The sequence below is a fragment of the Syngnathoides biaculeatus genome, chromosome 23, assembly GCF_019802595.1.
Source record: "Syngnathoides biaculeatus isolate LvHL_M chromosome 23, ASM1980259v1, whole genome shotgun sequence".
NCBI classification, from domain to species: Eukaryota; Metazoa; Chordata; class Actinopteri; order Syngnathiformes; family Syngnathidae; genus Syngnathoides; species Syngnathoides biaculeatus.
This window is the reverse complement of record NC_084662.1, coordinates 11,939,551-11,954,418: the sequence shown is the minus strand read 5'-3', so window position 1 is coordinate 11,954,418 and position 14,868 is coordinate 11,939,551. Positions and strand designations below refer to the sequence as shown.

General features: G+C 40.9%; 2 protein-coding genes across 6 annotated transcripts in view; one reads left to right on the top strand and one right to left on the bottom strand.

Annotated features, from left to right (window-relative positions):
- The window catches only part of otofa (otoferlin a), a 48,461-nt gene extending 47,791 nt beyond the window's left edge, over positions 1-670 (top strand). For all 5 annotated transcript variants that reach the window (XM_061811446.1, XM_061811451.1, XM_061811449.1 and 2 more), the window contains one exon: positions 485-670. In XM_061811446.1, the coding sequence (XP_061667430.1) occupies positions 485-665 (181 nt within the window). In that variant the 3' untranslated portion in view covers positions 666-670. The remainder of the gene's footprint in view (positions 1-484) is intronic.
- A 7,869-nt stretch (positions 671-8,539) lies between these two features.
- On the bottom strand, positions 8,540-13,435 carry ostm1 (osteoclastogenesis associated transmembrane protein 1). The gene is made up of 6 exons (XM_061812757.1): positions 12,953-13,435; positions 12,739-12,853; positions 12,090-12,187; positions 11,898-12,008; positions 10,147-10,312; positions 8,540-9,226 (listed from the first exon to the last, which is right to left on the bottom strand). Exons 1-6 carry the CDS (start codon positions 13,316-13,318, stop codon positions 9,168-9,170), a joined length of 915 nt encoding a protein of 304 aa, XP_061668741.1. The 5' UTR covers positions 13,319-13,435; the 3' UTR covers positions 8,540-9,167.
- Between the last annotated feature and the right edge of the window lie 1,433 nt (positions 13,436-14,868).

Below are 14,868 nucleotides of genomic sequence, written 5' to 3'. Positions count from 1 at the left end.
ACCTCTTCTTCTCGTGTGGTCTGTGCTTGGGTAGCACCCCTTCTGTCCCTGCAAGTAGATTTGGTCTCTGGTGTTTCAGTTGTAGAGTAGACTTTCTGCATCTTGTCTCCAGCCTTTCCGCCTCCTTTTGTCTTTTTCCCTGCATCTTTTTAAGTTTGTATGGAACTGCATGAACGCAGAGCACCCCTTGAGGTATTCATTGTATGAAATATGCGCTCACCAGCCTCGTCTTCAGGTCATCAGTGAGGGATGGACTGCAGTGTCGGCCAAATAGCAATTTTAGCGGGAATATGGGGTCAAAAGTAGGAAATAACGAAAATGTCCTAGGGTCACAGGTCACTATTTTTTGCAGACAGAATACTTGAAGTGACTTTTCCATCGATCCATCTTGCATCTTCTTTTAACGCTTGTCCTAATTTTGGGTTGCTTGTGATCCGAACACCAATGCTAATAAGTGCCCTCTCTTGTGTCACTCCCCATCAAGTCGGCCCGACACTACCTTCCTGTGGTTCCTGAGCCCGCTGAAAGCCATCCGCTACCTGATCTGCAACCGCTACAAGTGGCTCATCATCAAGATCGTGCTGGCTCTGCTCATGTTCGTAATGCTGGGCCTGTTTCTGTACAGTATGCCGGGTTACCTCGTCAAGAAGTTGCTTGGGGCCTGAACGAGAAAAACGGGGGGGGGGGGGGGGGGGGGGTTGCGAAAGATTGCTACAGGCTGGTTTTGATCGCTGGCTCAGGTTTTATACCGGTCTCTCTCCATCAGCCTCAACCACAGGAAGGCAGCAACGTTTTCATATGCAGTGGTACCTTGACTAATTATTTGTCCCGTTCCTGGTTTTTGTTGTTTTCCCCCTTTTTTCACCAACAACGAACAACTTTGTCTGTGATTTCATGCTCCGTCACTACGAGAGAACAAACGTGAAGTCAAGTTTGCTGCTCCCATCTACCAGTGGAGTGTCTGAAACGCACTCGTATTAAGTCGAATTTTTCCTCACAACACGAAGCAAAAACCTCAAGTTGGGGCACTCATATGTCAAGGTATCACTGTAAATCTTATCACCTTTTACAAACAAGCAGAACATAACACTGTCCTCACTTATGAAAAGCAGAATAAGGAATAATTGCATTATTAATTCAATTCTTTTCAGCTCCGGGCTTTACACTGTATCATTTGATTGCACTGATGCTGGTACCAACACATTCTAAGGTGTCCTGGCCGGCCCATCTATATTGCAGATCAAACAAGTCGGCCATCTAGGGGTTGCCATGGAAATGAAAAGTTCCCTCATACAAGCCAGCAAAGCATCAGTGTAATTTATAACCTGCTAAATTGAGTTCCAACTATTTCATATTTTCTCTAACTAGACAGAATCACAATGCTATAATTTTCTGGCTTTGTCCAGCACCGAACAAAATAACAGTAGCCCCAATCTAGAAACGTCTCGGCAAAGGTTTTTTTTTAACCGTTTTATTTTTAATTGTATACAGTAGTCGGACGATTGCGCGGAAATGTTGACTTTCCTCTCAACTATTTTGTACCAAGTGTAGCTGTTGCGGTTTTTGCACACATCTCAAATAAACATGGAAAAATAGTCTATTTTACTAAGGAAAATAACAAGGTAATCACATTTAATATAAGCTCTGATGAATCGGCAAATAGAAAAATTGTATAGAATGCAGCTTTGATTTTTTTTTTTTTTTTTACTGGATATATATGTGCTGTCATGTCAAAGTGCATGCATCACTGTGACAAAGAATGTCACGTTAGCATGACTGTGTCGAGCTCTCCAGTGCTGTGTTGCACATTAGTGGCGATGTAGAAATACCTCAGTAAAAGTGTATATGGCTGAAGAGCGAAAATATGTCTCAAAGTAATTAATTAAAAACAAACGAAAAAAGGTTGGCACCAATATTTGATGGCATTTTTCCCCACTAAACTGCCTGTACTTCACCTGCTGTTTCTATCCCTTTTTGCACTAAACCTGCCTGTTTTTACCATGGATTTGTGTTGTTATAGAAATGAGTTCAATATGTATTTACTTGTCTGCCTTTGTTTTGTGGTTGCTTTTTTTTTTTTTTTTTTTTTTGCTATTTGAAATAAACAGAACACGACATTTTGTTTCCCGGCATTTGTGTGCAGTGATTAGAATAATAATTTACATATTTTATGAGGAGTTCTAATACATGTACAGATCCCAGTTGGATGATGAAAAATGTATTTTACAGTTTTTTCACAACTTTCCAGTAGCACCAGCTAGCTATATATATATATATAATATATATATATATATATATAATATATATATATATATATATGTGTGTGTGTGTGTTGTGTGTGTGTGTGTACATACATGTGTACATACATATACACGCACACACGTGTATACATGGTACATAAACATGTGTGTGTGTGTGTGCGTGTGTGAAAGGAGACACACACACACACACGTCTGTATATATGTGTGTGTGTGTGTACATATATATATATACATATACATATTATAAACAAATCCTCTTACTCATTAGTTGAGAGATTGTCGCAGCAGTGTGCGAAGTTCTGCATTCTTAATTTCAGGGATTATTTCAAAAATATGACGGCAAATGAAGATGTAATAAGGTGCACAGACGTCAGCGGAGCGTCGCAGCGCTGTTGCGACCTGTTGCCACGGCTACTGAGGGGAGCTTTCAAGGGAAACCAAGAAAATCGGTTCCCAAAACACCAAATAGCATTTCAAAAAAAAAAAAAATGTAATAATCGAAAAAAATTTATACAATACATTTAATGACAAAATACATTAAGATAATAGTAATAATAATAATAATATGAGCACAATAAATGTTGAAGCTGATATCACCACCAAATAATACCACACATTGTGAAAACATTACATAAAAAAAAAACCTACTTCAACCACGGGGAAAACTGAATTTCAAATTAATGTAATATTTGCAAATTATATTTCATACTTTAGTCATTGTCACCAAATGCATAAAAACAATTTACAGTTGTTGATACTGACATCCAATTGTGCTTAAAAATGTAGCCTACATTTTACGTTAGATGAAACTTCATGACTAATCATAACTAATTAAGTTGTTTTATGCATTTTTAGTGAATTTGGTACAAAATGTCCAATTATTATGAGAAAATATTTACCTTTGACCACGGAGGACACTTAATATGAAATTAATGTAATAATAATTATGAAAATTATTATGCAATTCTTATATATCGATATAATCAATAAATACATATTTTTTTTGTCATTTTCCATATATCCAGAAATAAATATTTCCATTCATGGTTCCTGGATCATAATTTTGCCTCTTAGCTTTCTTTTGACCATGGATAAAACTTAATTTCAAATTAATTTGATACATCCCAATCTTTGATCATAATGATAAATAACTTTTCATAATTGCATGCCACCTCGTTACAATTTCCAGGAGCAAGTGTGGTCTATTAGGAACAGACATGAATAAATTTACCATATTTACATACCTCCAAAAGACGACATAATCCCGACTCGGTCTAAAGGATAAAACGATTCGTCTTCACCGGGTTTATAAAGGACAGCTACACGCGTCACTCAACCCGACCGAGTTGGACTTTCCTGTGGAGTTGAATCTGTAATGCCGAGAGTAGTGCTTAGATGGCGCTATTGCCTTGAAATATGGCCCATATTCGAAGCCCCCCCCCATCAAAAACAGAAGCCCACTTGCACAAACGCTCACTGTCTCGTCAAGATGATGTCGCGCAACCTCACAAAAGGGTCAGATGCTGCTGCCCTAAGACCGAGGGGGGTGCGAAAGGGGCTGCTTTATCCTCAAGAGGCCCCCCCAGGTAGCAAAGGTTTCTGACATATGATCCAGCATCTGTGATGTCGCCAACAGCTGACTTGTCATAAGACGGCTCATTTTCTTGCGGTGTTTTTTTTTTTTTTTTTTTTTGCACGGCGCTGCAGCTGAGATTACAAACTGAATGACGGCCATTAGAGAGTGATTCCATAATCTATCATAATGCCATAATCTTGCGGCTTGACAGACTTTGACCCCCGCCCGCCTCGCAGGTGTATAATACAACCCATTCACTCTTTCGTATGCTCTGCGCGAGCCGCGTGCTAATTCCTCGCCCCCCGGGGGCAAAATGTTTACTTCTTAGTCAACAAAGAATCATATTCATCGCTGAGGTCACCTACAGCCAGTTAACTAATTGACGGTTTAGGGTGCGGCATCAGGGCTTGCGTAATGACCTAAACTCCAACTAACACTTTCTTGCGCAAGTGTGCACACCCACTTGACCAGGACGAGGCTGCGTTCAGCATTAACCAATCACGTTCAAACGAGTTAAGCGGGAGTTAGCATACACCCGCCGCCATTTAACGTGCCTCTGATTCTTTTGGTGATGAGCAGTGTCGTGGCTGAGCCAAACACTTTTGAACATTTTTCCACACAAATTTGGCAGATTTGATTATCATCACCAAAAGAAAACCGTTTATTTATCAAAACATTGAAGCAGAGTGACGGCAGCATTACATTTGGGGCAGCTTTTGTTCCAATGGAACTGGGGCCTTAATCAAGGTGGAGGTAATTATGTTCAGATCCAAATGGGAGTCAGTGTTAGTGCAAATCTCTCAGAGTTATGCTTGAAAGCAAAACAAATGTCATAAAAGCCTACTAAAACAACTGAAATGTATATTGAGTTCATCAGAGCCACTTAAAATGGTGGCACATGAATGCGTTTGGTGAATTCTGAACACATCTGTGTCATAAGAGTGTGTGCACACTCGTGCAACCACATTTCCATTTTTACATCCATCCATTTTCTTAGCCACTTATCCTCAGGAGGGTCGCGGGGAGCGCTGGAGCCTATCCCAGCTGTCAAGGGGCAGGATGCGAGGTATACCCTGAACTGGTCGCCAGCCAATTGCAGACATTTACGTATTTTTTACCTTCCAAAAGATTTCTTTTTTTCTAAATTACAATCGAGTTGCACAGATTATAGGTCACATTTATGGTGTAAAAGTTGTGAAATGATTTGTAAAACATTTAAACAAGTGTGTGTAGACTTTCAAGTAGCCCCCCAAGATATAATTTGATGGAAGTCTACCACATTTATGTGAAACGAGGCCTTTGCAGAGAATTCTAAAGAAATGGAGGGGGGGTCGTGACCTTGTCCAATGTACGGTGTTTAACAAGAATCATATTTCATAAGAGACAGGGACAACAAGAGACGACATCTGTTGGCCACTGTGATGACCTTGTACCACAATACAAATATGTTATTCTCATCCGTCAAAGGACATCAATGTTTTTTGCCGTTGTCGTTATTGCCTGTTTGCACTGCGGGGCAAATCAAATGCTTTTCATTGGTCATGTGAAGTTTTAACAACAGCAGAGAATGAAGAAGTGATTTTAATGGAGTTTGTCAAGAGTAATATTTCAGCAAGGCAACAATTTGGTGAGATTTTCATTGTTTCCACCAGAGCCCGAGCACAAGCGTCAGCACATTTTCTTTTCTTTTAATTCTAATCCAGCAATAAAAGTAGAATAACTATGATGTGGTTACTGTGAGTCACTTTGCAATATCATGCTCATTAGTCCTGAATTTTTAATAAATCAAATCTGGCTGTGAGTGGATTAGGAGGGAAATTATTGTGTGTGGAATTAAGCCTTATTGCCTCTGGATTTCTCCCCCCCGTTATTGCAAAACAATAAATCCGGTGAAAGTCAATCAGCTGCTTGGCTAATGCAATCGTCACTGCGGTGCAGTTTTAGATATGTATTACATATACACATTAGTAAAAATGCAAAAAATATAAATAAAAAGAAAACAGCAGCTACAATCAAAGTATTACATATTTTTTAGGAAGATTTATAGTATGCATTTAGCATCCATTTTGTGTAATAATTGGGAGGCTAAATTGCTAGGAAAATGGGTATTTTATGAATTTGTTTATTAATATTGTGTTCAATTAATATTCTTTTAAATGTGTATTTATACAAAAACTGTGTAATTCTACATTTAACTGTAAATTAAAACTGATTTCTAATGGATTTCAATAATTAGATTCTGAATTTTTTAAATTAACTGAAATAATTATGTAAAATACATTTATCGTACATACCCAAGTTTCCACATTAGCAAGAATACAATTTTTTTGATTTATTCATTTTTTGGAGACAGTGGAATTAATCCTGTTCTTACCTGTTAAATACGGTTACATTTATTGAACAATAACCACGTTATTGTTTGCTATAATTTGTCATTTGTATTCATTGTATGAATATATTATGGAGAAGAAATGCAACCATTTGTTCTCGTGAATTTATTTGAATAACTATTTTTATCAACTAAATTACTTCAATCATTTTTATGCTCCCATAGCAATATCTTGACTTTTTTTTTTTTTTTTACATACACACTTGTTACAATAAACATACAGCAGACTTTATCACACACTGTACACCAGAGTCACAATTCTGTGACACATTTTACATTGGATACCGTGAGATTGTGGTGTTATGACCCACCAACCCCTAGGAAAAAAAAAAACTGAATCATTGAGTGAATGCGAGCCACGTGGGGCCGCAAGGGTCTTGCTCGACTTTCAACCGCAGGGGTGAAAAAGCAGTTTAGCGGGAATCTTAAACTGTGACAGCTAAACCACGTGGATCACCCAGTTTCCGCGCCGCACTCCGGCTGTGAAAGGGGCTCACATGACTCGGCGTGTGCGTAAGGCTCTTAGCGGCGAGCTGATGGGCCGCGCCGGCTGCACGCCGTAAAACTGAGAAGCCGAGATGCCGTTTTAACGCGTGTGCGCCCGCAGTCTGCCGAGATTACCGGGCAGAGTATCTTTATCCTTCTTGCTAGATTAGCCGCTAATAACTGAGGAGAAGCTCACCCCCGTGCGAGAGGCTGGAACGAGGGCCGCCCGAGCGGCTTTAGGAACCCTGCTCCTCGCCCTCGTTAATACCGAAGCCCCGCCGCTAGTCACCGGACTGAGGCTGCGGGGGAAGAACCCTTTAAAAGTACTTCCATCTCCATATCTAGTTTTCGTGAAACATACAACGATGGCTTGAGATACGAGTTTATTGTGTTCCTTTACGATGACTGTCATTCCAAACGCATCTCACAAATCATTTTTCATCATTACGGCTTCCCCAAAAAACAACAACAAAAATTTGTATTGTGTTATCGTGGTCAGGATGAGACCAAAATGGAACTTTTTGGTCATAATTCCACTAACCGCATCTGGAGGAAGACAAATGATCAGTTCCATCCAAAGAACACCATCCCTACTGTGAAGCATGGGCGTGGTAGCGTCATTATTTGGGGGTGTTTTTCTGCACATGGGACAGGACGACTGCACTGTATTAAGGAGAGGATGACCGCGGCCATGTATTGTGAGATTTTGGGGTCCCCAACCACCGGGCCATTTGGTATTGGACCGCGGCCGACCAAAACAAAACAAAAACGTGCGTTGGCAAACATTTGGCATTCAGCTAAGAATTGGGACAGCAACACCCAGTGACAGTCCTCTGAAATGATCCCGAGATGAAAGGACATGAGCACTTCTTGTGACCCAGTCTCCGCGTGATTTTCAGACGCAAAACCAGTCATCGCTATTTCTCGTAGTTGAGCACGATCAAACCTGAAGTCAGGCCCAGACAGATCATTAAAACTCAAATCAAGAAATAATTGTTACTGCTTCTCACATTTTTGTCTTTAGTCTGTGCACTAAATTTGACTTTTGAAACACAACCCTGCCCGAAAACAGCCTTTTTGGCTAACTGGCATATTTACACCGCCGTTAATTAAACAGTATTGTAGTTCCTCAATAACCCGCGAAGTTAACAAATGAATGAATGGGCTGATGTTCATCAATTCAGCTCTCACAAATGGGAGCGTAAAGAAATCACAGAAAATGAATTGAACTAGAAGCACAAAAAGAAGGGGAAAAAAAGACCATTAAAAGCTTAATGCAACCATAAAAGACTGATTTTGGAAGCATGATTCAGAGTGCTCTGATGACTTATGTCTGCGTGTTTGTATTTAGCCAACACTGCCAGTGATGTGCACCCTCTTGGTTGCGGCGGATACAGTCCATGTCACCGCTAATGGACATCGAGTACTTCACTTTTTGTATGTAGCTCTCTTCTGGGCCCGCGTGACAGACATAAAAACCCATTTCTCGATCCATAACTGAAGCACATGCTCGCGTTCGAGAATGCCCGCAAACACAAAAAAGGTACACGGGTAAATACAAGGATGTTTGTGGTGCAACATGTCCAACTATGTAATTAATATTAGCATTCAGGAGCACTGATCATATTTTTTGAATTAGCTTTTAATTACAACAACACGCAGCAGAGCACAGCTGAGGCTGAAAAAGTTTTGGATTGGTTCAGCTATAAATTGGACACTTTCAGAGATGCTTAGCTCCTGCACGTGCCTCGAGTTTGTCCAAAAGGTTTCATGGTCTATTTACGCTCTGAGAAGCTAATAAAAATGTCCCAATTAAGCAGGGTGCACGACTTTTGCTCGGATTTATTCGTGATTTGTACATAGCTGGTGTAAAGCAGCAAGGAGGGATGAACAGGCCAATTTTTTGTGGCAAATCCTCAAAATGATCATCAAATTTTGAACCCAGGTTAGATGCCACAGTAAAAAAAAAAAAAAAAAAGGGTCAATTTCACAAGGCTCATATTGCTGCATCAAACCAAAAACGAGGCTTTCTGTTCAACTTCATAAACAGGTTCTTTAGACTTTTCCATGTGCCCTATTATGATAAAAATGTACACATTATCATCAAAATACACACTTAAAACTGTTGACTTTTGCAGTATGTTGTGGACCCCAAAGTTGTGTTTTCTTTCATCCAAAGAATAATAAACAGCTTCCTAAATATAGTCCACTGATACCACAAAAGGGAAAATATCTTAATTTAATATCTCTATTTGGCTACAAATGCTTTAAAAAGTCTCTCAAGTTCAGGATAAAGTATGCTGCGGAAGCAAACTCAAATTATGTACATTGAAAACTCCAGTGCATTTGACACGAAAGCAACGCGCGCGTTTAAATACTGAAATGCAAATTCAGCCTGTCGTCACCGCAAACCTCCGAAACGTAGTCAACGTCAACTCCTCAGCGGCGTCCGCCGTCAGCTCTGCTTGTCCTGAATGTTCATCAGGCTGGAGGCGTACGACTTTGCTCTCTTGGCTGCAGAAAAAAAATAACGTAATAAAATAAGTACGAAACTGACACCTCAAAAATAAAAGACATTGTATATTTTTAAATACCAATATGTTTAACCAATAGATAAAATGTACGCAAAATGCCATTGACTGATTAATTCAGCGAAATGTACATGCAGCAACAACACATACAGTGAAGAAAATAAGTATTTCAACACCCTGCAATCTTTCAAGTTCTCCCACTTAGAAATCATGGAGGGGTCTGAAATTTTCATCCTGGGTGCATGTCCACTGTGAGAGTGATAATCTAAAAGAAAAATCCAGAAATCACAATGTATGATCTTTTTTTAAACAATTTATTTGTGTGATACAGCTACAAATAAATATTTGAATACCTGGGAAAACCAATGTTAATATTTGTTTACAATTTGTTTACAGAGGTCAAACGTTCCCTGTAGATGAGACCAAAATTGAACTTTTTGGCCATAATTCCATGAACCGTGTATGGAGGAAGACGAATGATGAGTTCCATCCCAAGAACACCATCCCTACTGTGAAGCACAAGGGTGGTAGTATCGTGCTTTGGGGGTGTTTTTCTGCACATGGGGCAGGACGATTGCACTGTGTAAGTGGGAAAACTTGCAATATAGCAGGGTGTTCAAATACTTATTTTCTTCACTGTATTAGTGGATTTTGGGGGGGACCTAACAACCCCTGATGCCTCACCACAGATGAAACGGCAAAGTTCAAAGATCACAATCTTACCTTTTAAAAAGAAAAAAAAAAAAAATCACTGCATTTAAGATTTTCTCAAGGTCACCCACAACACCTCCTAGGCCAAAACTCCACTCTCACAGTCAGTTGAAGCACCCCCACTCCGTCCCCCCACAAAACTCTGTCAAAATATGTGCATGCGACAATGGGGGAATTAAGCGGGTTACTCACGGTGTATGAGCTTGCGTTTCTTTTGTTCTGAGTGAAGGAAGCTGCTCAAGTAGAAAATGATGGGCAGAAAGAGCATGAAGCTGGAAACGGCGATGACGGCCACCGTCTCCTCCCGGGGAAGGGAACATTTGAAGTTCTTACTCCACAGCTTGCGGGTCATGTTCATCTGAGAACGAGGCAGAGTGCCAACATAAGCGCCGCCTAGGATGAGCAAAACGATGACACCGCATCGCTAACGCGTCCGACCCAGTCTTGCCGTTTTTTTTTTTTTTTTTTTTTGGTTTCGGAAAACCGACATTTATAATTAGCGGGGGTAGGCAAACTACAGGCTGACACTTTACAGTCACAACACTGGAATCCAAAGTGAAGACAGCAATGCTGCCGTCAGCTTGCACGCCGCTCCAATGTGCAACAAACAGCAAAAAAAAAAAAAAAAAAAAAAAAAGAGCTAAGACTTTGGAAAAATGTTAATCACGTCCAAATCCCGAGGCTAAAAAAAAAAAAAAAAATACGTTTGTGCAGTTTGATTGTTTGGCTTGTCACGACAGCAACTTGCTCTGGGACATATTGAGTACAATCATACAGGTATGTTCCTTTAAAGTCACAGTAAGGACTAGTGGTTGCTTTTGTCCTCCATGGTTAACATTAGCTAATGTTACCAAAACAACATTTTTAAAAGTGAATAACTGTTTGAGCTAAAAATGTAAACTATGATCACTAAGACACACAAACCCCTCTAACCATGATAAAGAGAGAAGAATATCAATATTATAATTCCCGAAAGTAAATATTCACAAAAAGAAATATGGTTAAGTGCCAAACCCATTTAGTAAATCAGGGGTGCCCGGACTTTTTTACCCCAAGATCTACTTTTCAAGCATTCAGCCTCTCACGAGCAACCGATGGGGTGGGGTGGGGGGTGATGATGATGCTCCCAAACAGTTTTAAGGTTAATGTTATGTTGCCTCCTATATTTAAAATACAGAATTAGCTTTTTGTGCACTGTATGGTTTGTGCTTTCATCCTGGATCAGGCTGTGCCAAGGTGGAATTTTTAAAATGACACACCATCTCATCCTGCACTCTGTACTTTGGCTTTAGACCAGACCTTTCCCACTCGGAACAGAGAAAATCCCGTCCAGTTTAACCACTTTTTCTTCGATTATTCACATACTCCGACAGTCATTGCATCTTAAAACAACAGCATTTTTTTTTAACTTTCTCCATTAAAATCAAAAGTAAACATAAGCAGCATGTCTAGCTCATCTTTGCTCTATGTTGCCTAGACTGTGTAGCTAACTAAAGCAGCGGTGGTGGACGCTGTCATTATAAAATACATTGATGGGCTGCGTAAATACTGTAACATTTGTAATTATGAGTGTACGTCTTTAAGAGCGGGGATGGGGGGGGTGTAAGGTAAACTAGGAGAACGAGCAAAATCCGTGTGCTGCCTGAAAGAAACCAGTGACGGCTTCTTTTCATTTTTTACAGTACGTACGTGAATTGTGTAACAACCATTCATCCCTCACTCATTGAATCAGATTGCAAAATGCCACAAACTGCATGTTATACTTTCAATTTGCATTGGATTTTTTTGGGGGGGTTTTTGGGCACGCAACGCATTATATCTGCAAAGACACTTTTGGGTTTTTTTGGCACGCCTCATCTCGATCGGCGCATTGAGCACCCCACTACTAAACGATCTGATGTGGAAAAAAAACTTGTTTTTCAAACCTTCTCTCGCATACGTACCCCATCTTCAATGTCAATACACATGGTGTCATTCTTCTCCATCCTGCTGTACAGCTCATTGAGGCCCTTATATGCGGCTTTGCAGTTTTTACACAGCTCCGTGTGGTTGCCCTGCGGAGACACGACGAAATGGGGCAAAGGTTGCGCTCCAGAGCATGAATCTGTGGGGGTCATTAATAAGCAAGAGAATACCTGCTGGTATCTTTCAAAGCAGGTGAGAGTTTGATTGAGGGTGGACATGAAGTACAGCGTGTCATTGGTGAGGCTGCGGAATCGGTCCGTGATACAGTCTAGAAGAAGAGGCAGGTTTGGTTGTTTTTCAGTGAGCGGCTGCATAACTTTTTTTCCCATTATGATGTTTTAATATGAGCGTTGTCTGCTTATTATGCCAACACAAAGTTAAAGGCTTTGACATGCGAGTTTAGGGCACACAGCTTTAATAGGACTCATAAATTTGACATAGCTGTAGTACATATTGCTACCTGACGCAGCCTTGGCATATCATATGTAGCACAGTGGTGTAAAACTGCATAAATTGTCAGCTGTAAACTAGAACTAGGTTGTTGCATTTCTTGCGCTCTTTAAGTTACGAAAGACCAACGGTTTCCTCTATAACACATTTCTTAAATTGAGAACTTCTGGAAACACATAAGAGACGATACTTTCGGTAGATGTCTGATTATCGAATAATCATGGGTGCCGAGCGGAACTGATAAAAGTCACATGCTGCGTCTCTAAAAGTCATATGATTCATCATCCCAAGAGGACGAGTCACACAATTGTTGGAATTGTCCAGTGCAATGAAGCGTTTCCCTTCTTCCTCACATGCTTCTGCACTTACTGTCGCAGGCTGACTTGGTCCACAGGTCCTGCAGGTTGTCGAAGAGCAGATAAACCACCATGAGACGGTCGCTGCGCAGCAAGCTGTCTCTGCAGCTCTCATTGCCAGGACCCAACTGATGAGATTAAGCAGCAAAAACAAATAAAAACATAAAAACAATAACTAGTGACTCATGGTGAGACAGTTAGTTCCAAAGTCAACTTTGTTGTGGTACCTGCTCTGAGGAGATGTTCGCATAGGTGGCCACCAGGCTGCCGTAGGCGCCGAAGCAGTTCTGGCACACTTTAACCGGCCGCGCCGCCGGAACCAGGCAGTTGACATAGGCCACGTAACGTTGGCCAAAGAGGCGCAGCAGCTCGCTGCAGTGGTCGCTCACCTCCAGGTCGTCCGGGAAGGCGGACAGCAGCAGGCTGACGGGGGCCGGGGGGTCTTCCGGCGGCGCCGGCGCCGCCGGCTTGAAAAGCGGCGACTCGACCGCTCCCGACACGGAGAGTGTGGTGTTGGCTCCTTCGCTTGACGCCACCGTGGAAACATACAACACCCACGCGGTTAAAAATGCGTTGTGGTGGTAAAGAGGCATGTTTGAGAACTTAAACGCGCCAGGATTTGCTCGTCTGCCTCATAGCATCCATCACTTCCGGATTTGGGTTTGGGGATCATGTGACTGTTGAAAATCTCGCGAGATCCGACGGTGAAGACGACCAGCAGTTTCCATCAAATAAAACCTGCTACTACTAATAATAATAGTAATAATAATGATAAGGATAATAATACTTCTGACTTGTGTATATCTTTTATTCCCAAACAATTTTGTGCACAACAACTCATCATAATTATGTGGCCCAAGGTATTTTCATTTTCATGAATTCGATTACACCTACTAGATCATACTAATGTGCATATCTCCAAATGTTTTGTGTGATTACAAGGTGAAATAATTCTTCAGCAAAATACTATATCACACTTTTATTCCTTTTTCCAACGACTGTCCATCAACCGTCTACTCAGCTAGCATCTCTCTCTCTCTCTATATCTATCTATCTATCTATCTATCTATCTATCTAGCTATCTATCTATCTATCTAGCTATCTATCTATCTATCATCTATCTATCTATCTATCTATCTATCTATCATCTATCTATCTATCATCTATCTATCTATCTATATCTATCTATCTATCATCTATCTATCTATCTATCTATATCTATCTATCTATATCTATCTATCTATATCTATCTATCTATCTAGCTATCTATCTATCTATCTATCCATCTATCCATCTATCCATCTGTCCCTCTGTCCATCCATACACATCTATCTATCTATCTATCTATCTATCTATCTATCTATCTATCTATCTATCTATCTATCTATCTATCTATCATCTATCTATCTATCTATCTATCTATCTATCTATCTATCTATCTATCTATCTATCTATCTATCTATCTATCCATCTAGCTATCTATCTATCTAGCTATCTATCTAGCTAGCTAGCTAGCTAGCTAGCTATCTATCTATCTCATCCTTTCACGAACACACCATTGCATCAACTAATCATCACAGTCAGCGTAAAGGCTTCGGCCCCCCACCCTGATTGGGATAATTGTCACGGAGCCCTCGAATCAAGCGGCGGCAGTCAATGGCCGCTAATGCGAAATTAGTGGCTTTTGATAAGGCTCAGGCCGCATCAATTCTGCAGTCACCGAGGCCCTAATGAAAATAAGGGAGACGAGGACGAACGGCGTCGTCTTCCCATTCTAATGGCCGCGTGCCACTCGAGTGGTAAATACGGGGGTCCGGCCCCCCGAAACGCCGCACGACGAGAGCGGCTCATTAACTCTCCTATCCGCCGACTAATTGTTCAGACGTGGCCTCGCTCGCTCCTTTATCTTTCCCCCGAAGTGAGGCCTATCTCAAAGTCCTCTCGGGAGCCCGCACTACGCCCGGCGATTGTCATTATGGTCTGCATTATCATTAGGATTAAAGTAGCAACTTGTGCAGATAAGGCAGTGGTGGGGTTCATCTTGATTACGACGTTATTTGACGCTCTTCCTCTGACGGTCTAATCAGGACCGCACCAAGTAAAAAAAAGAAGCAGGGGGGGGGGTGATGACTGAATATCATTA